The sequence below is a fragment of the Alexandromys fortis genome, unplaced genomic scaffold (assembly GCF_014885135.2).
Source record: "Alexandromys fortis isolate MF-2015 unplaced genomic scaffold, M_Fortis_MF-2015_v1.1 scaffold_77, whole genome shotgun sequence".
Classification (NCBI taxonomy): Eukaryota; Metazoa; Chordata; class Mammalia; order Rodentia; family Cricetidae; genus Alexandromys; species Alexandromys fortis.
Genome location: NW_026067967.1, coordinates 1143478 through 1166773, shown reverse-complemented (window position 1 = coordinate 1166773; position 23296 = coordinate 1143478). Strand labels below are relative to the sequence as shown.

Below are 23296 nucleotides of genomic sequence, written 5' to 3'. Positions count from 1 at the left end.
CAGCTCTGTGTGTGTGTGTGTGTGTGTGTGTGTGTGTGTGTGTGTGTGTGTGTGTGTGTGTGTAAGCCATATAATATTTCCTAAACATGCCAGCAGGCATTTGGTCTTATGCCCCAGATATTAAAATGCCAACACTCTAGGTACTATCCAATAGGTAGCATTTCTGATTTTAAAGTTGAAAATAAATTGCTGTGTTCCTTTAAACGTCACAAGGATTGATCCAGAGTATCTCATGAAATCTACTTATCTAATTAGACTAAAGGAAAAGGCAGACTAGCCTAGCGCCTCCTCCCAGAGGGATGATGGGTTTGCTAAGATGTAGGAGCAATGTACATATCCCTTAAATTGGTATCCTGGGCTCTAAAGCTTCCGACTCAGTTCTAGCCCATGCTGTATGCACAGGGAGAAACTTCTGCATTGTCTTTATATCTGCAACTAACTCTGAGTAAAAGCTAAAAGAACCTTCTGCTACTCTAATGAAGTGAGAGACCTGGAGACCCTCCATAACTAAAAGGCCCTAGGAAGGTTCCAGAACCTTCTTCACCATACCATCTTTATCCATAAAATGATCACTGTGGAAGAACTTGAAGAGTATTTCATTTCATAATTATATTCTAGATGTCTGATGATTGTTGTGAATCTGAGAAGTTCAGAATATTATTACCATGGCCAGGAAATTAAGTTTTTGTTCAGAATGAATTTCCAGTTCTCAGAAGACCTAGTCCTTAAAGCATTTTTTATAGGCAAGAGTTGATTTCAAGTTTACACATCATGCCACTAGTTCTGATTTATTTCCAATAACCTCTCAAGAAGGCATGTTGCCATTCCTGAAAGTGTGATGTCACTGCAAATAAGCTTAACAGTTAGATGCTTAAATCATAAAAGTGTTAGAACTACTGGCTCTCCTCCCCTACTGGAATAAAAAACAAATAGAGGGGATGTTCTGGCTGTGTGGGAGCCTAGCCAGTTTGGATGTTCACCTTCCTAGACCTGGATGGAGGGGCAAGGACCTTGGACTTTCCACAGGGCAGGGAACCCTGACTGCTCTTCGGACTGGAGAGGGAGGGGGAGAGGAGGGGGGGGAGGAGGAGAAGAGTGGGAGGAGGGGGAAGGAAATGGGAGGCTGGGAGAAGGTGAAAAAAAGAAAAAAAAGATTGGAGGGGGAGTAGGATGGGAGGGTTTGTGGAGGGAGTGGGACAGGAGAGGGGAGGAGAGGGAATGGGAATTTGGATTGGTATTTTTAAAGTAATAAAATAATAATAATAATAATAATAATAATAATAATAATAATAATAATAATAATAAACAAATAGAGCCAAGGCAAGGCAATAGTTAAACTGACAAGAACAGATTTTATTTGAGGACTATTGCAATAGGGGAAAAAGAGACTTCAGTATAGAAATAGGATTGTGTCTAAATCCCACATAGAGAAATGGAGATTTTCAGACAAGGAGTAGGGTCACGTTTGGTAGACAGGAAACTGATACGAGAAAGCACTCGGGCAAGAGGAGAGATGCTTGCTAAATTGACCTAACCGGATTATTTTTGAAGGCTCTGGTGATCAGATACCAGATTGAGAGATTCTTCCTAAGCTGCTTTGGCAGGATTCTTGCTAAAAACAGCCACACAAATCCCAAGAATCCCAAGGTCAGAACCTCTGTGAGAAGAGGCTCACTAAAGTTCACTTAGGGAGAGGACTTCAGCTTCACTGAGGCTATAGAATGGTAAGTACCGGGTTGACACCGACGTTGGCAGAAGCAAAGGCGGTGGTCAAAAGTAGTCTCACATGGATGTCCGAGCTATTGCATGCCAGGCAACCTTGGGTACAGGGTACCCCTCATCCTCTGTGACATCTGTTATATGATCTACCCTACTCGTGACCGCCATCTAACCAGGGAAAACAAATTATACTTTAGTTTCGCAGAGAAGGTGACATTGAAAGTCACATTCAGATATGTTACACCAGGAATTTTCAGCGTCTGGAGAGCCTCTCCATTCACAGCCCCTCCCCAAACACATCTTCCTTCTTTCCCTGAGAAGACCCTTAAAAAAAATGTACATGGTGCTACGATTTACATACCAAAGCGCCACCTACTTCTTAACATAATTTCTTTGGGGCACTTTGGAGCCCAGTATTGTGCGCCAGGCTGGCATTGTTAGCTCTGTGGATATGAACTTGGGAGGAGTTCACATAGCCGTAAAAGCACAGTCCAATCCTTTGACTTGGCAAATCCCAGCTATATCTACTTGGCTTTGATAGGAGCAAACTCGAGAGATATGCTTGCCCTGAGTTTATAGATTTTTCTTACAAGGACCATGAATATTAATCCCATAAATGATAACTGGAAAGTATGATACAGGAAATATGCTCCTAGTTTTCAGGCCCAATAGAACTAAAATAATAAGTACACATGTTGCCTATAGTGCTATTGGCTTCTAGGGTTACTTACATTCAGTTTGCAATGTTTACTCCTCTGGCTTCTTAACCTAAATTATTTGTTTAGATGACTGCCATTTTATTGACAGATGTATCTTAGGAAAGAAAATATGGGACTCTAAGTCCCCTCAATACAGCAGTCTTCTGTGTGTCTAATGTTCTCTTGTTCATTCACTAGTCTCCTCATTATAACACCCAGTACTGTGTCTTATCCATAACAAATGACAAAACCAGATATAGTATGAAAACCTTATATCTGAGGAGCCAATTTAAATAAATAAACAAATAAATAATGATCAAGTTGTAAGACCTGAGAAGTTATTTACTACAAAATCATTCCCCAAATATATTATTATAGGTCATTCTTCAGCAATTTCCTTTTACTTTTTGGTTTCAGACATAGACTATTTTATTTAAAATGCTAAAAAAATATACCTTTGTATTATTTCATTTAACTTTAAAGCACTGCTAGAGCATGGTTCTGCCTCTTCTGGAGGGTCTCCTGTTTGAAGCATTCCTGATGCAGACTCCCTCAACACCATACTCACTCTTTTGACTACTCCTTTAAGTATTAAATGTTTTGCTACCAATTGCCTTCCTAAACTCAAAACTACATTAGGCTCACTCAGAAGCATTATCAGTGGACTTTACTCTTTCACTTTCTACACAGTTGTCACACCTACAGCTCTTCCTGTCAGGCTGTGGGAATTCTGATGACAGTAACTAGATTTCTTGTTCCATGTTCCTGATCTTTCACTCCCTCTGCTTTATCTCCGACACCCTCTCTGTGGAGCTTTTCTCATTACCGTTTTCTCACGCACAGTCCCATCCCTTCAACTCTTTCCACAGGAGGCACAGTGCTATCAGGGGATCCACAATCACAAGTGATTTTTGTTTATTGACAGCTGTGGGTTTGGATTTTATGGCCCCTGTGAATTAGGCAGTTCTAGGAATCATCTTTGTGAAAATATCATAAAATTTAAATACAGGATTAGTTACAAATTACTATATACTGACTGTATTGAGAATAAAAAAAAATGATTAACATCTCGGAAAAAAAAAAGAGAAACTTAAATCATCTGAGAAGTCTTTCTCTTATCTTATTACAAAGACCCCGCTGTGCTCATTTATGTATAAATGGCTGAGACTCAAAATCTGCCCACTTCTTTCCCAGTATAGCATGTAGTGACAATTATTTGCATATGATTAACTGGGCATATACTTAAGAATCTATGAACACAAAACCCTACCAACATGCAAGCCACAATATTAAATCTTAAAGCACTAGGGATAGAGAGATGGCTCAGAAGCGAGAGCATGTTCTGCTTTTGTAGAGGACCCAAGTTTGGTTCCCAGCACGCACATCAGGTGGCTTAGCAACACCTGTCACCCCAGCTCCAGGAAACTCAACACTCTCTTGTAGCCTACTGAGGCACCTGCACTCATGTGAATATACCCACAAGCAGACACACATGTGCGTGTGAGCACACACACACACACACACACACACACACTTAAAACAGAAGTAAATCTTTAATAAATATATTTATCAAAGTGGCATGTAAATCATCTTGTGAGAAAATGTCTGATTGGTGTAGATTGCAATCTAGTCATTTAACAACCCGGTATTAAGATAAAAGAACCCAGTAACTTTGTGTTTGAAGATAATTATGTAAAGTAATTCATGTTTCTTGCAGAAATCTTTGAAAATACAAGTATTTTATAAGTTAAAAGCATTAATAATCCCATCACCAATCAATCTATTAATTGTATTCTCACATTTAAGTACATGGATTCTTTTTATCTTTTCTATTGCTGTGTACGTGTGTGTACATGTGTGTGTTATACTCTACTGTTAGATGGTATGTATTGTGCATGTACTTAACACTGTAGGTATGATTGTACACTTAGATCTGTGTGAGCCTGTGAGTCTGTGTATATTTGTGTCTGTATGTATGTCTGTATGCATGTGTGTATGCATGTGTGCATGTGTATGTGTGTGCCTATGTGTGTTATGCTGTATTATGTGTATGTCCACTGTAGGTATTTGAATGCGCACTTGTGTATGTGTGTTATACTCTATGTGTTATGTGGTATATATGGTGTATATACTTAACCACTGTAAGTATATAGTTGTACACTTGGATCTGTGTGAGTCTGTGTGTGTGTGTGTAATCTGTGTGTGTCTGTATGCATGTGTGTGTGCATACATGTATGCATGTGTTTGTGTGTACAGATGTGTGTTATGCTGTATTGTTACATTGTGTTTGGTGTATGTACTTACCACTGTAGGTATTTGAATGTGCACTTGTGTGTGTGTGTGTATGTGTGTGTGTGTGTGTGTGTAATAGAAGCTGACATCCATTATCTCCCTCATTCACTCTCCACATTTACTTTTGAGACAAGGCCTCCACTGAAGCTGAACTACATGGCTATGCCGAGGTTGACTGGATACAGATGATAATGATAAAAATAAATAAAATAATTTTTAAAAAGAAAGAGAAACTTTCCCCAAAATAAACCAGCTTCTACAATGAAAGTAACGTTCAGTATCCTCGATGATCCAATACTCACTAAGAACTCACAAGTATCCTCAGCTCAGTGAGCTGGAGTTAGTCTGTGAAAACTCATTTTGTCCAAGTTATTTTGGTTATAGAAGTTAATGTGGTCATTGGAACATAAACATCAGGACTATAATTTATAATGTAATATACCAGTAATAATTATAATGTTGCTATAATTTTGTTTCTTCCTTACCTTCAATTCATCTCCTTAATTATTATAGTCCAGTTTTAACAAATCACAAAAGAGAAAGACAGACAATTTAAAAACAAGTGTTGCTTTATTCTAGAAGATGATGAATGAAAGACTACTTTCTCAGCTTCATGCCCAGGTTGAATAATGAATGTCTGTGTTGACAGTTAACAGCCATTATCTTAGATGTGTAGTATTGCTAAGTCATACCTATCTGTATGACAAGTTCATTTTAAGACTTTCTGTTGATCAGAGTCCTCAGAGATGCTTTCTATGCCATGTCCTCATGGCCATTGCGTTGCCACTTCTCAAACACTCAGGCCACATCAATATGCAAACACAACAGAGTCAGGATGAGTCAAATCAGAATGAGAGTTGACGGTTTCAGAAAATTCAAAGCTGTGAAAAAGATATTTTGAAGATGACTGTCATGTTTCAGCGACATGTCATTGAAGTGGGCAAATCTTTGGATATGATAAACATAAGATACATAGCAAACATTCATTCAACACACAGAATCTGCCACCTTTTCCCCTCAGCCTCTGTTATGCACAGATTTGTTGATTTTCTGTTGTGTGTGAGGCACACAGCTGGAATTGAGAAGGGAACCAGAACCAGAATCTCTACTCTTAAAGAAAGATGTTCTCTGTCAAGTAGTAGTAGAACCAAAGAGTGGGTGCCATGGCGGAAGTGTGCAGTGCTCTGAAAGACTGGGATTGGGAACATCGTCTACCCTAACCCAGAGTGCTCAAGGGAAGCCTGCAGAGAGGTGGTGTTTAAGCTGAAACGCAAGAGTGAGTGGCTGAGACTAGAGAAGGCTCGAGACCAAGAGAGTGTTCCAAAGGCCTGCAGACAGACAGGGAAAATGTCAAAATGATTGGCAGACAGGACAGAATCCCAGGACGAAAGGAATCAGAACAATGTGATTTCCAGGCCGGGAAAACCTTGGCCACCACATTATGTAGCTGTTTTATTTTATTTTATTTTATTTTATTTTATTTTATTTTATTTTTAAATCTGTCTCCAATGAATTCTGAGACCTTGAGTGTTCCCATGGAAAAAGTGGCTAAACTGAATCGTTGCTGTATAGAAGAAGCTATCTGGTTGTTTGTAGAGTCTGGCTGAGCTAACTAGAGCATACACAAGGAAGGTGGCTTAAGAAGTGATTGTCAAAATACAGATAATCAATGACAACAGCTTGGACTAAGAATCTAACTAAATACTGAGAAACGGGTACAAGCTAAAATATGCTTAAAAGGTAAACTTTATAGGATTCAGTTATAATTTGAAGTAGGATGGAAGGGAAATGCTATTGTTCTTTGAATTTTATTTTTGAAATTATAACATAATTTCAGCATTTCTCCCTCAAAACCTTCCCATAATTCCTCTGGTCCCCTTAAAATTAATGGTCACTTTATACATGCATATCTCTATATACATATATGTTCCTAAGTATAATCTATAGTATACATAATGCCTATAGTTCTTTATGTAGAGTTGAAGCCTTGTGTATTTTCTTTCTCCACTTTGACACGCACCGATTCCCCTCATGTTTGGGCAGTCATGCTGGTGTAACTTCTGATATTATGAGGAAACTATTCTCTTTAATAAACCCTCTGTATCTTCTCTGCCCTGGATCCAGGGTCATGCACTCCTCACATGGTTATCTCTGTTTATGTGGAGTATAAGATCTCATCACAGTGTTGGGATGACTTTGAGTTCTCAAGTGTGGCAAGTGGCGTAGCCTGGAGGGGAGGCAGAGTTGGAACAGAACTCAATGGTTGCATTTTGGACAACCTTGGGTTTCTAATGTCGGTGATGAATTTGAGAGCAGGTGTTGAGCAGGAAGCTGGACACACGGGTTTGGAACTTCAGAAATCTTGCTAGGAGGAAAACTAGGACAATTTCGCTATTGCTCTGTGAGAGAACGAGTAAAAATAATGACTTAAGATGACATTCTGAAATATTTTTAACTTCAGGATGTAAGTTCGAGCAGAGGCTTCCTGTTTGAGTAATTTATATTTCAGTGACTACTTGACCAGGTTTAGTATTGAGGTTTTAGATCCACAGCTCACCTGCCCGGAAGGGCGCCTGCAGCCACCGGAAGCTCCTCTGTTCACACTCGAGCTCATGCCGTTGCTGTTCTCCACACTCCAGAGAAGAGTGTGCACAGTGCCAACCCCCACAACCGCTAGGGTTCATCGCCTAGAAATAAAAAAAAAAAAAAAAACCTAAAATACTTTTTTTGCTGATGTGCAATGATTATTTTTTGCATGGTGAGCAATGACTTGATGATTAATCCGTCCATTAAATAAAAGATTTCTATTTTTGCCTTTAATAAAGTTGAAAAGCAACTGTTCGCTAGCGGCACTAAAACAATTTTCGTTACAGATTACAGGATTTGAGACCTGTGACCGCTCTTCCCATTCTACCGACTTGTTTGTCGGTACAGTTAATAAACAAAGTATGAGCCATGCCTATCAGAAGAGCACTTTGTGCACAGCCTCTCTATATATTCCCTTTGCAATTCTTCCTTGTCAAATTCCAGTTTGAGTCTCTCACAATACCTCAACCAAAAATAACAGAAAACACATCTACTAACATCACCAGTATAGGATACGTAACCAAAGCAAATCTGTTGAATCCTCTTCTTGGTCCATGAATCCAGCACTAGGAATACAATTCCTAGCTCCTACTTTCTTATGCTTTTCTCCCTCTGATCAACCCTCTCTACATCTTCACTTTGATCTCCTCTACCAATTGGTTTTCAGCCCTACAAACAAACAAAACGAACAAAAACCCCCAATGAGCTCCATTTTGTATGTCTCAAAATAGCATCTTGTTTAATCCTGAATATAGATATTAGCACTGAATGTTAATTTCTGGACTCCTGTAAATTGCACAACACCATTTCTCTATGACATCACTATTTCATGTACCACCAGTGGACAATAACTATATGCTGATTGGAGGCTGTGCTTGCAATAGGAAATCTGAATGGCAAGATTTGCTTGAGTTGTCATTCATTTTCCTCCTTGAATTTACGTTTCTTTTTCACATTCTCTCAGAGTTTTAGCCTGATATATTTTAATGTTAGACCTTATGCTCCATGCCCAGAGAGTTATATGAAACAAAAATGCATGTATAAATAAAGTGTTATGTTTCCCCAAATTCTCTATGACTATAAAACTTTAAATATTTAAATTTCTCTTTAAGACTAACTTCTTCTGATTATTATTAATGTATGGCTGATAAACTTACTTCAGTATATTAAATCATCTATCTTTATTTCTAAAATAATGAAAATGTAATTACAGTAGGAATTTTTGTTTTCAATGAGACAAATAAAACCATATCTACCCAACTTTTCCATTTGAAAATAGAGCTGTATCTAACGAGCATATTTCTAGAGGTTATATGTGCAAGAGAAGATGTGGTTGGCATGTTTCATAAATGGAAAACTGCTAAGTGGTCAGAAATCACCATCAGAGACCAGTACAGTTGTCACAGGAGCCATAGGAAAGTGTGTCACTTTAATTGTTGCTTTCTGTTATTCTGGAAGCTTCTCTACCCTTGCGGGCAGACACTTTTACTAAGTAATGCCACAAAACTTATTATTATAGAATCCTCTGTTCTTTTATGCTCGTAAATGAAGTTTCATTGACAGTTTTAAGGTCATGCCAAAAAAGTCCAAATCACAGACAACAGTGGATTGCTTTGGACTCCGAAGAGAAAATTATGAATTTCAATGGACCATATACTGAAAAGTCAGATGATCTTTTGTAAGCAAGGGTGACCTTCTTCTTGCCCTTATCCTCACGCCTCCAACCCCAGGCCTCTGTATTTTTGTCTGTAGCTGAGGAATGAGGTAAGAGATCAAGCATATATTTGTAAAGAGAGAGCCCGTTTGCTTTCATGGGATCACAAAATGTCACCAGAAATTTCAAAATATGCCATGAGAGTTCATCACAAAATCAATTTGAGTTTATGTTGTGGAATGTGATTAAGCTTAGGGAGAAATGGAGAGTTTGGAAAATATAAAATCACAAAAACAATAGCAGCTGATTTTTAAAGCTTAGGAAAGGTCAGAGAACAACCTTGCCAATCATCTTCCCTTGGAAATTAGTAGCTTCAGGCAATTTAGCATTATCTGCTGTGTGGGGAATTGCTCACAACCTTTGCCAGAATCAAATCATTCCAGTAATTATAGGTTTGAAGTTAAGAAGATCTTTGAGCTATCAGAATTCAAATTTGGGCAGCAAATGATACATATTCCATTACTAACAAGCCCAACACAATATTTTCCTGTTAATTTGTTCATGCTTTTATTCAATAATACTGTTATTTCACTATTGATTGAACAACTACTATAGACTTAGCCCTTTTCTATTAGTTATAGATGAAATAATAAGACAATGTTTCTTCTCTAAAAAGCTTACTATTTTAATTTTTGTAGAAAATAAATAAGTACGCACAATGTATAAATTGTCATATGATTATTTTTATATTACTATGAAGAAACAACTCATTGTTTATTTGATTTTGAGTAATGCCACAGCATGTTAGAGAATATTTGGTTGTCATGTGTTTAGATAATTCCATGGACAGATGTTAATGATGAAATGTAAATTTTATCTCTAACATATTTGATGGAAAGAAATACACCAGTCATACATGCTCTACAGATGACAAGGGAAAGTAACACATGATGCATACTTGGTAGCTACTTTGCGTTAAGGGATCGTGTTGGGCTTTTTGAAAGGGATTGCTTTTAAGGCCAGATAGTAGAGACAAAATAATGTAGCCAAATGAAGAAAAATTCTTTCAAAGCTGAGAACTCAACAGATCCAACTGTCCTATGGCATGAATGAGCCAGGTGTATAGCAGGAACTTTTAAAAGTAGGGTCATAGAGGATGGAATGAAGCAGGAAGGAGGGCAGTGGTAAAAAAAAAAAATGCTTGACAGAAAAACTTAACCAGGGAAATGATTTATTCTGGCTCTAGCTTTCAAAGGGTTCCATCTATCAGAACCATAAAGACATAGCTGAGAAGATCAGCTCACATCATACTGAGCCAGGAATCAGGGGAAGGAGAATGCTTACACTCAGCTGGCTTTGTCTTTCTGTCCCCCCTCCCCATGCAAGCCGTTAGCTCACAGATAATAAGGCAGATATTCAGTGTATCCTCTCCCTTCAGGTAATTCTCACTGTGCCTCAATCTCCTAGGGCGTTCTAACGCCATTCCATTCGATCCTGAAGACTAATGTCCAGGCCATATATTTAAATCTGAAAATAGGACGTCTGGCTTCATGAAGATGGTACTAGAAGTGTTGGTGGCTTCCAGCAGAATAAAGGTATTAGAGATGGAACGAAGAGATGGGCTTGTTTTTGTTGGAAATAGAACAACTGGTGGATGTAGACAAAAAGGAAACAATGGCCTAAGAGATAATGGGTGAATAATTGTGCCTTCTTGTCTGAGGAACTGTGAGAGTTACAGACAAGGACTCTTTTCTCGGGAAACCTGCGTTCAAGTCAGGGTGGAGGGAATATAATAGGTCAGACAAAAGAAGCATAAATATACCGCATGTGTTCTTGAACTTCACAAAGATTATGTCCTTATAGCAAGCAATTAATTTACTCACTGTAGCATTTAGTTCATGGTTTTAAATATTTTTAAATTCTTTAAACCATTTAAAATTAAAATTTTTAAACACTTTAAAATTCATCTTAAATATTCTAACCATATCAGAAACCATCAAAATTCCTTACCATCAAATATGTATTTGTGTGGATAAGTGCAGTTTTGGGCTTCTGAGATTCTGTGTTCTTCCAAAGTTGGTCGAGTATTAGTGAGCATCTCCTATACCCCTAGCTAAGGCAAGCATCACAATAAGGGGCATGACCACATCCTTCAATTCTTTTATTATGTTATGTTATGTCTATGAAAAAGAATGTTAAATATCAAAATAACCATGGAAATGACCAACAAAACTCTAAAATTATTACCTGAATTCTAATGATGGAAAGGCATTCTTAAGCTGGAATTGTTTTTATATGTAAGAGAATATGAGCTGCTCTCCCTGTGATATGATCTTGTGTATATCCTCTACCTTATTCCCTGGGTCTGTGGCCAGTATCCTTAGATCAAAATTGTTTCCTTGGTTTCCGTGTACCCTACACTGTGTGTAGTAGATGCTTGATACTTATTGGCTGATCAAACATGGCTGTAGCAATATTTGAGATTTTATTGTTGGCAGTCAATTGCCTTTGTGGAGACCTTGTCTTCTAACTAGGGTGTTTTCTTGAACGTGAATATGACTGTGAAGGATAGTTTGTATCTCAGGTGGAATACATTGGAGTTTGTCCTTTTTATGCCAAAGAGACTGGGATGACAAGAGAGTATCACTGTAGCGCAGGATAACTGGAGAAGGTGTGGCTATACACAGCAAAGATGTCACTGACTAACTACCACACTTCTAAATGTATTTATACATTTACCAATCCTCTACTCTGCCAGCTCTGTTCCAGGCACCCCTAGAGGTGCTAAACATTCAAAAGTAAGCAAGGTAGATTTTTCCGAGTGAATCACAATTTATAAATAGAAATAAAAGTAAATGCTTCTTCCCTTTCCTCTCTTCCCACATGTAATCCAGTGACATTTGTAGTGACATGTGTAGTTTCTAATAAGCACTCTTCTCTGTCCCCCTTTACCCTGTTAATGCCAAAGGTCCGGGGGGGAGGGGCTCACCCTATGTTCTGAGGATAGCCCATGTGATCTTCTGTGCCACAACATTTACATAAAATTTTAGTAGCTCACTTTTCTAAGGCTACTGTTAAACTATAGAGCAACTTCAGAGTGAGTAGCTGTGTTGAAAAGGGGGTAGGATACTTGACAGACAACTGAAATCTAAAGGTGGCCTAGCTAGCCAAGGACAGGCTCATACCATGAATCTGTGCTATGTTTGAGCAAACTAACGTATAACAAGAGACAGGGCTGGGGCAGTAAACAATAACCAGATTGCTGAAGACTTTGTGGGCTTCTCAAGGCCTTTGGGCTTTCTTAAACAGGCAGGTGGATCCAGTCTTTATTCCTCATATCCCACAGAGTTTTGCTACCAGAAGCCCAGAGGAAGCCTTTCTGGGGATTAGAAAAAGATTCTTTTCAGCTGGGGCTCTAAGCTTAAAGAAGAAAAGGTATTACCCACAGTCTCCTCTGTGTGCAATGGGCTCTGCCCACTTGTCTGTGGCATGCTGACCCTGGTTCTCTCAGAACCCCCAGAGAGAAACAGTTAAGACTGTCCAGCAAGCCGTGTTCTCATGCCCCTTTTTCCTCTGATGCAGAAATCATGAAAACCCTGCCTTTCCTATGACTTTAAATAATTGTAATTGTATGCTCTGTGGCTTCTGAACAAGATTTAATTTGCAAATAGATCTTGACTTGGTAATTTTAAATGCTTGAAAGTCTGCCATAGGCAGTTGGAAATGATTGAAGACTAGCAAATTTAGGATAAAGCGATCAGTAACAAGATTCTGGGAATAGGTTAAGAAAGAGGTGAGCAGATGAGTTTTTGCCAATTTGACATAAACGATCATCGTCTGAGAGCATGGCACGCAAGACTGTAGGGTATTTTCTTAATTAGTGACTGATTGGTGGGGCCAATCCATTCCTGTTCCTGGGTTCTAAGACAAAGCAGGCTTAGCAGGCTGTGAAGAGCAAGCCAGTAAGCAGCAATCCTCATGGTCTTTGTATCAGCTCCCGCCTCCAGGTTCTTGTCCTGTGTGAGTCCCTGTCCTGACTTCCTCCAATGATGGACTAGAAGTGGAAGTATAAGTCAAGTAAAACCTTTCCACCTCAATTTTTTTGGTTATGGTGCTTCATCCCAGCAAGACAAACTGTAACTACCACAAGGGGTTACTAGGAGACAATGCAAGAGGCAAGAAAGGCAATAATGAGATTTTCTAGAATCTAGTTGACAATAAGGGCCAGGACTAGAGGAATTAGTAGGGGAAGAGATCCAAAATTTCTCTGTCTCTCTCACTGTCTCCTCTCCCCTCCCACGTGTGTGTGTGTGTGTGTGTGTGTGTGTGTATGTGTTGTGTTATAGACTAGATGTATGGCCAAGGGAAAAGGAGACAAACAACCCTCCCACACCATGCATTTCTGGCCTTGGAATAATTTAACTTGGTGAAGATGAAAAGTGAAGGAAAGTGTTCTCCAAGGGAAAGAAATAATAATTTTGGCAAAAAAAAATTTCAAGATGCCATTTTTTTTTCTCTGAGTAGTACCCCAATGAAGTGAAGTGTCAGACTTTGTTGACTTCCCATGGGAAGCCTTACCCTCTCTGAGGAGGGGTGGGGGAGGGTGAAGCAGGAAGAGGTAAAGAAGGAGAAACAGTGATACCTGTGTAAAATGAGAAAAGATGGTACAAAAATAATTCCTAATAAGAAAAGAAAAAGGAAAAAAAAGAATAATTTGGCATTTTGATCCATTTGAGGTGTGCTCTTGACTTACAAATAGATAAATACAAGACTTAGATGACCTTAAATTTTGATCTGTAAAACATCAGAGGTAGAGTGAACAGAATTTTAAAACCCATTGAATTCAATTAAAAAATAATTAAATTAAATTAAAAATCATTAAATTCAATGATTCCAGACAGAAGAAAATTGGCTAACCGGGCAGTGGGAACTCCAGGACTAGAATCTGTGATTGCTTTCCAAACCTAATGTTCTCACCGCTGCACTTTGTTTCCTGTGCATCTCAGCTTCTCACCTAAATATTTCTCACTATCACAAAGGAAAGGGGATTTCGAGTGAAACAACGTGTGTAATTATGAATCCCTTGTATCAGGGACAACATCTGTGTCTAGTATTGGAAAATATTCGAATAGAGGGAAATAAAGGAGTAAATCCAACATTTGAAGTCACATTTCCTAAAGTACAATTTTTTTACCTAGTAGTAGGTCTAGCAAGGTACCCAGCTCCCTTGCAGTTTTGGATGAGAATCCACCTTGTCTTTGCACTCCAGGGCATTATGAGCAATGAGAACTTTAGTGATTCTGAAACATTCATTGCCTGAGGTCATGGAGAATGAACTTTCCCTGAATGAGGGCAGATTTAACTGGCTATTTGGAAAAAGAAAGAAATATGGAATCGAACATAGTGGCATGTTTACAGACGAGTATAAAAGGAATAAGTCCAAACTTAGACTTCATACATGATGCTACTGCTTAAATAAAAACTGCTTGTCAGACAAATAAAAATAAGTCGTTGTCCTTATTTTGTATGTGTTTAGTAAGTCTTGAGACATTGAGGGTTGAGCAGAAACTGAGGACTGAGCAGAAATCTGAGGGTTGGCAGATTTGATTTGGGAAGAGTTCCCTTCCTTTTCCTCTGGGTGGAGTAGAGAGTGACTTATTAGCCTGACACCAGAAAAGCCGTGAAGCTGCTGTAGTAGCTGAATCCAGGTGGAAGGAACAGCACCCCATCTCATGAAAGGTGACAGGCTGTCCTCCTGTCCGTGGGCAGAATTTTATAGTAGGCAGAATAAGCATTGTCCAGTCCTATGGTTCTCTCTTTGAAATTCCTACTCAGTGCCTACTTGCTTTGTTATAGTCATTAAGCTGCCTGGCTTGAGATTTGTTACTGGCAGCTCTGCTTCTCCAGGAAAGAGCCCAAAGACCAATCACTGGTGCTGAAATAGCAATTTCTTCCCCCTGTTGTGGAAAGCTGTGATGTTTCCCAGATGACAGCTGCAGAGAGTCCCGAAAGCATTTTGCGGACGGGAAATGAAGCGGCAAATGGAGAGGGAGAGACGGTGTGTTCACTGTAGAAGATGGCGTCCATGCATAATAAATACGGCCCCTCTTGCCCAGCATTATGGAGGAGAGCGGAGCCCCGTTAAAACGGAGAACAAAGTGACCACATTGGCTAACGCTGAACAAAAGAGAAAGAGTCTAGAACACAAAGTACATGGGAGAAAATGGTTAGCGTGTTCGTGGTTTCTCAGTGTGCCGTGCTGGTCTCCTGGGCCAGGTTTCCTTTAAGATTTGTTCCAAATAGTAGCGAGTTGTAAAATGAGCTGTTTGGTTGCGTCATCAGAAATCAAGACTTGGGTCATAATTGTCTGATATTTAAAAGATCGACAGCTTCTTTTCATTTTGCAATTGACACAAGCTAAGCAGATTGTTCCTTCAAAACCTAAAGTACAGACAAAACAGCTAGGTGCTTGAGGATTGGAATCTTATCTTCTTCTAGACCTGCTTAGTAACTCTAGGAGGCAGGGAGTAGAACTCAATGTCAGAGTGCACGTTTCTATATGGAAGGTTCTAGGTTCCATCTCCTAGATTCTAACATCAACCCAAACAAAGACCTCTAGTCTATCCCAGCAACTTGTGACCTAACAAACCCTCCCAGACTCTGCTTAGCATTTGGGAACCATTGGCCTCCATCTTGTTTTTGTTCCTCTTGCTACTGATGTTTTTCCTTATGATCCTTATGATCCTTGATCCCACTGAGGGTCGCCTGTGATTGAAACCCTGTCTTGAAAAAACAACAGAAAAGCTTTTGAGGCAGGGTATCACCATGTGGACTTATAATGGGCCTGGAATTTGTCATATGGAGCAGGCTGACTACAAACTCAGTGATCCCCCTGCCTCTGCCTTCTGAATGTCGGGATTAAAGGTGTGCCATCACACACTGCCCATATATAATTATTTTAACAAACCAGAAAGGTGTTGGTGTCACATTACATGAGCTTTAAGTTGCATCCATATAGATTGCTATTGCCTCGTTAAGCTTCAGTTAGTATTATTAATTGAAGACAACTATATATAACCTTTAGTGTTCCTATTTTAGTTAAAGAATACTCATTTAGTGTGTAGATTATTTCTAACTATATGATGGATATTGTGTTTTTAATCAATCAAAGACCATAGTTTCACATAATGTATGTTTATAAACACAGTATCTTAGTTGAATTTTGAGTTTAAATAAACACAGATCATTTTAGTATATGCCCCAAACAAGCCTCATAGTTGGAAAACTAATTTTTATCTGAATAATAATTTTTATTTATGTGAAATTCAAGTTTAACTGAGTGCCTTTATTTTTAATTGTTAAGTCTGACAAGTCTATTAGCATTTTGTAGTGACAACAGAGAGACACTGAACAAACCCCATGGACTCTAGACAGCTTCTCAGAAGACACTGGGACATTGAAATAACAGGAAAAAGCAATCCAGAATAGTGGCACATACCTTTTATCCCACCTCTCTGGAGGTACAAGCAGGAGGATCTCTGTGAGTTTGAGGCCAACCTAGTCTACAAAGTACATAGTGAGTTCTTGGACAGCCAGTGCTGCATAATGTGCCAGAACCATATCAAAAAGTAAAATAAAATAAAAGCAATATAGGAATAAAAGAAACTTAGGAATAAAAACACTGTAGGAATAAGCTAACAAAGATAATGCCAAGTGTTAGGTTATAGATTCTGCCTATACTAGTGATGAAGTTTTTTATACCAGTAACAAAAGTTCACCAGAACCTAAAATGATAAGAGGGATTATTTAGGAAGATACTTGGAGTAAATTCTCAGACTCAAGCATGACCTGGACAGCTAAACTCTGAGAAGAGTAGCCATGAACTGAGAGCACTGAGTATCTAGGAGAATCCTTCTCTTTGCACAAAGCCTTTATTTCTTCTTAATAATCTATTTTATTCCCAGTCTTTTTTTTTCTCTATTATTTTGCTGAGAGTCAATGTGGAGGAAATGAGTTAAAATATTAATCTCTCTATTTTCTGTTTTTGACTTTGTTTGTTTGTTTTAGATAGCGTTTCTCTGTAGCTTTGGAGTCTGCCCTGGAATGAGTTCTTATAGACCAGGCTGGCCTAGAACTCACAGAGATCTGCCTGCCTCTGCCTCCCGAGTGCTGGGATTAAAGGTGTGCGCCACCACCTCCCAGCAACATGGAATCTTAAATAGTGTTAATTCTACATTCTACTCAACAAAGACTCTACAGCAATGTGGGTGGGTCTTTACTTTGCATATTAGGAACTTCTAAAACACCTGTCTTGTTGCTTTCCTTAAAAAAAATATTGCATTGTCCTGGTTTCCATATTTTTAGCTTCAGTTATAATGTCGTTCATGAATTAAATGAGAAACTTCAAAAAGAGAGAACCTTAGTGGTTTTTGAGACTTTAGAAATGTTTTTTTGTACCTTGTGAGTAAACAGGGGTGGGCAGGCATGTGATAATGCAAGCTTATATGACTGTCTGAGAGGACTTGGGTGTGGGTGAAGATGCACAGAGGGTTGGAAGCCAGGCAAGGGTTGGGAAAATGCGGTCAAGTGTGCCGACTTTCAGACACTCTGGCTGAGGCTGGTTTGAAGCTCTCATTTGAGTCAGATAAAGTCTTTCTTGGGGAGCAGAGGAATGGTCTTGGGGACAGGAAATTACATTATGCTCCACAAGGCAACATTTACCCACAGAATTGCTTTTAAATTCTGTTTCTGAAAATGTCCTCCAGAACATTCTTTCTTCCATTTCTTAAATAAAACAATGATTATTTTTCACATCTAGATTTTCATTTTCTTCCTTTCTCCCCCATATTATGTTTATCTGTTATGTTTTCTTCTTGTGCCTCTTATGCAAATGTTTCTCACTTTTTTCATAACAATAACTAACATTTCTTGATGTTTACCTTTTATCAGGCACAATGATAATTATCTCTATTGCATTATCTCTCTTCAGCCATACGGGAAACTTATTATCCCCATTTTCAGATATAGATATTTCACCTTTAAGATGTTGAATGAATTCCTTAAACAGCTCCTAAGTTTCAGAATTGAGAGGAGTTGTTTCCCGGCCACCCATACTCCTAAAGTAATAACAGAGAAACTATATTATTTAAATCACTGCTTGGCCAATCACTTAAGCATATTGCTAGTTAGATCTTATATCTTTGGTTAAGCCATTTCTATTATATTTTACCACGAGGCTCATAGCCTACCAACAAGGTTCCAGCTGGCCGCTCACATCTTTTTCCTTTGTCAGCTCCATGGCATCTTCCTGACTCTGCATACTCTCGGTATATATCTTTTCCAGCCTGGCTATATCATGTTAAGCCATTGGCCGAAAGCAGTTACTTTATTCATTAACCAATAAAAGCAACACATATACAAAGGACTTCCCACACCAATACTTTGTTCTTAGGTTATCTGAAACATTATATGCCTATCATAGATGGGAACATAAAGCATATGATAGGGAGGAACATAAAAGATATCTTTTAAAACTTTCATAATTGCCTTACTTAAGAACAAGAACTACAACTTTGCCATTTTCTTTCTTTCTAATATTTCCCACATAGTAAACAGCAATATTTGCAACTTTTAGTATGTATTATGAATTGGTATGCATATTAAATTAATAATATATAAAATCACAAAGCATCCTATTTTAACAATAAATCATATGTTGATACCTATGGGGGAAGTGTATTTTGCACATTATTTTAAAATATATTCTTGGGCCTGGAGATATGGCTTAGTGGTTAAGAGAACTAGCTACTCTACTAGAAGACCCAGTACCAACATGGCCACTAAAAACTGTATGAACACTACTTCAAGGGCATCTGGCACCCTCACACACAAACACATACATGCAGGCAAAACAACAGAGCACATAGAAATAAATAAATAAATCTTTTTTTAAAAAAATATCCCAACAGAGAGAGCCAGTAATTTCTTGACTATTAGTTTGGAGTGATGCCTCATCATGTGAGATGTTACTCCATTGATAGATAAGAAGATTAGGTGTGCTTCTGCAGGCAGGTGTTAGTGATTAAATGGACTTTGGTTCCTAATACATTTGACTGAAGGACATACATGAGAATTGCAAGAAGAAATTCCAGGGAACTATTGAAACCATTTTTTTAACTGGGTGGCCAATTCCATTCTGCAAGATGAAATTGCTGCAGACAAAACTACAGGCATATCTGAAACAGCAGACACTGAGTGGAACTGTCAGGTACAGTAGTAGATTGAAGAGGAAGTCTGTATGCAAATAGCTTTCTTAGACAGGGGCTCAGAAATACCGTAGAGGACGGGCATTTGGATGGAATGATGCATTGCTTGAGCTTGAAGGTAATTTGAGGTGCCTTAAAATGAAGGGGTGACTTTACTCATCGAGGTTATCCGCAGTTAGAGTACACAAATTAATTTTAAATAGCTGTGGCCCTCTGGCCAGATTCTATTTCAAGCAACTGGGCAGAAGGGAAGTTGGATGTCCTAGTTCCCTAGCTTGACATTACCTCCTTTTAAGAACTTCCATGTGCATTTCTCATCTGTTTTTATTTTAATGTAAAACCCACAACTCTCAATTCTTTGTATTAGCAAAGAACAAGGTAAAGCCAGTGGGCCATCATGCCCCTGTCCTCACCAACCGTCAGTGACCTTACCGTTGATATCTCTCTATTTTTCAAGTGGAGATCAATAGTTCATGAACTGAAATGAGAAAGATGAGCGAAGAGACCAGACTGATAGAGCACACAGTTGATGCTCCAACGACACGTTTCTATTTCTACCATATGCCCTTTTAAACAAATCACTCTGGGCATGTCTTGTCTATTTATCAGAAATGTTCATGCCTCCAGTGGTACATGTATCTACACCTGTTAGCTGTCTGCTGACTCCTCACGCCGACCATGGCTATGCTTCCTCTTTCCTTATGGGCATATGAAATGCAGAGCGATGGGTGTCTTCCTATGTAGACCCATTGTCGTTAATCTTCCGTTCTATGTACTATGTTAAAATTGCCTACCTCACCTATATATTCAGAAACAACCATGTGAGTTAGGTTGTATTTTGTTTATACTTGTAACTGATAAAGATGTCAAAGTACACAAAAAGAAATAATTAGTAGAGTTAGAATAGATGTAGCCTTCCTTTTTTACTACAGCTCCCTTCGATGAAAAAATAGTGGTCAAGATATGATTAGTATTCTGCACGTGAAGTAATGGTAAACTGTGCTCTTTCATTATCACGAGATAGCAAAATAAGGACCAGCTGCTCCAGGGTGGCTGGCATCCCTAATGCATGCCTACATTCTCAAAACTATTTTAATTGGTAGCTTTCCGGGTATTTTTTGTTTTGTTTTGTTGGGGAGGAAATGTATGTGTAAACCTATTAAAGCCATTCCATCTGTTCTGACGAAATAACATCACTACATCTTAGTGAAATCTTCCGTTGCAGGATTTTAAGGCTGCTGTGGGTTCTCATAAAGGGTTGAAATAACAGCTTCTTAAACAGACTTAAAAAGAATTTGGATATCATACACCTAAAATCCTCTCCATGCTTTTATATAATAGTCCCATGATAAACTTGTATTTTTAATTGGTAGGCATAATGTACATAAAATGGTGCATTACACTAGATATGTTTTTTAATAAGAAGGCTTGAAGGATCCAGGTATATTTCAGTACTAGAGTACTTGCCAAGTATGCCTGAAGTGCTAGGCTTAGCCATCCAGCACTGCAAAGTAAATAAATACAAATAGGTGGGTAAGTAAGTAGGTAGAGAATAGATGACGATGATGATTATGGGGATGATGGTGATGATAGATGGGTAAATAAATAGATAATAGATAGGTGATAGATAGATAGATAGATAGATAGATAGATAGATAGATAGATGATAGATGGGTAGATAGATAGATAGATAGATGGATAGATAGATAGATGATAGATAGATGATCTATATAAATAAATAGATTAGATAGATGATAGCTAGATAGCTAGATAGCTAGATGATAGATAGATAGATAGATAGATAGATAGATAGATAGATAGACAGATAGATGATTGATATAGATAAAAAGGTAGATGATTGATAAACAGGCAGATAGATAGGATACATAGGTACATAAGACACATAGACTTTAGAACACATCTAGTCTCTGCCTAGTCTTCCAGTAGAAGGGTGTAACTACTTATTACATATTATACTAATTTCCACAATGGACATCAGTCTTATTCTACAAAGCTATAAAACAAATACATTATTAGGAATATTATACATCAATACATACTACACCATAAATATGTTTATTATATGCTAGGATTTACAGAAAGGATTATTATATATTGTCTAGTATATTGCTTCCTAAAAAATTTATAGCAGATGTTACTGTTGTAAAAGTAAGTAATGTGGAGGTTTAGAGAGATTGAGAAAATTGCCTATACATACAAAAGCAGAAGATGAGACTTTAACAACTGAATTGTTTTTTTCATATTCAACAAATATTTGCCCAATAATATATCTCTTAGACAAAACCAGACATTGGATGGGGGAAGAAGGGAATGGAAGTAGAGAAAGGGACCAACCACATTCACTTTTCCATGGTCACTTTGAAAAGAAGGGCTCCAAAGGTAACACAGGGGATCCAAGAATGTTAGTCTGGAGGTTTTGGATGTCATCCAGGGAAGATGTGGCGCTTACTTCAACCAGGTGGTAGCAGTGAATATGAGCAAACCTGGATTATCACTGGATTCGCTCTGTAAATTTATCTGAAGGTATAGTAATGGGGGAAAGAAGGGGTCAGGTAAGAACAGTTACTCACTTTTGACTTGGACCAACAAAGTAGCCCGAGATGGGGAACCTTAAGATGATTGGGCAGAGCGAAGAAATCTTTCTAACCAGAAACCCATGCTGTTAGACAATATTCAAGTTATCACTAATCATTATCATAAAAATAAACTAACTGGAAAGGAAGTCAAATCATGCCTTCCTGTGTGAGGACAGAAACAAAGCATTACATAATTCTTAGCTTTTTAAGGAAACATCTTAGACAGGATTATCTGAGGATCTCATCAAGCTTCATTAAGCCTAAGCTTCAATATTTATAATATTGCAAGATGAATTCCTGGGAAAATATATTTAAAGATAATTCAACAAGCTAAACACATTGAGATGGCTGTTTTATATGTTTTTTCCTTCCTACATAGTTATATTTTTGAGAGTTTCTACAATCCTTGCATAACACTTTTATATCTAGTGAGTTAAGAATTTTACAAAGTTAAATGATAAAATCACATCTTTTGTGTCTATATCGTATGCCACAATAACTTCTGAGAAGTCTTTAGACCATAACTGTCAGTCTAGCCAATTAAGACAGGAAAAAAAAATGTCATTGACACATTTCCTTCTAACTATGTCATATGCCTCTCAGTTCAAGTCACACCCCTGTAGTCGAGTCTTAAGAGGGAAACTGGCTAGCTTTGTGATCCTTGTCTGGAACACTACACCGACAAGGAGCTTGATCTTGACTTGATTTCTTGTACTGTAGGTAAGAGACCTTACAAATTCGAACATTTTCAAATCTCTCACACTCTTGCCCCCTTGTTAAAATTAGATAGCGATGGTGAATTCACTCCAGGTTCCCAGCTCCTGCTCAACCTTGCCTCTTCCTCCCTTGCAGGGTCAATGATTGTATCTTGCGGGTGAATGAGGTTGACGTGTCAGAGGTTTCCCACAGTAAAGCAGTGGAGGCCCTCAAAGAAGCGGGCTCGATTGTGCGGCTGTATGTGCGGAGAAGGCGACCCATTTTGGAGACTGTCGTGGAAATCAAGCTTTTCAAGGGCCCGAAAGGTAATAAAACTGTAAAAGACTCATACTGAGGCACAAATGTCAAAGCTGTTTGTCTAAAATTTACTCCATAACCCACCTATTTACTCCATGACCTTTAAATCTCTGACCTGCATTGCTTACCCAGCACACTTGACACTCTGTGATAGTGGTTTTTACAGATGGTTGAAGATACCAGAACTCTACACACAAACTCATGTAAGAAGAGCATTTATTTATGTAGGAAATACCATAACTAATAATAACCACCACTTAATATTTTCTATGAAGTTTTAATTGACAGGCTTGTTATAACTTGGCCAGCATATTAATATTTTCTAATATTTCAGATGTACCTGGCAGATTTTTTTCACATAACCAGATATTAATATAAGTAACAGAGATACTCTTTACTGGGACTGGAGAGATTGCTCAATAGTTCAGAGCTTGCTGAGTTCAGTTCCCAGAACCCTTATCAGACTGCTCA

The 23296-nt window shown here is 38.3% G+C and overlaps 1 protein-coding gene across 8 annotated transcripts in view; it reads left to right on the top strand.

The window, feature by feature from the left end:
• Dlg2 (discs large MAGUK scaffold protein 2) overlaps window positions 1-23296 on the top strand; it is a 1620445-nt gene that overhangs the window by 1155559 nt on the left and 441590 nt on the right. For 7 of the 8 annotated variants that reach the window (XM_050154453.1, XM_050154448.1, XM_050154445.1 and 4 more), the window contains one exon: window positions 22664-22833. In XM_050154453.1, the coding sequence (XP_050010410.1) occupies window positions 22664-22833 (170 nt within the window). Of the gene's footprint in view, window positions 1-22663; window positions 22863-23296 lie in introns of those variants that run through there. The other variant, XM_050154451.1, reaches the window with a different exon arrangement.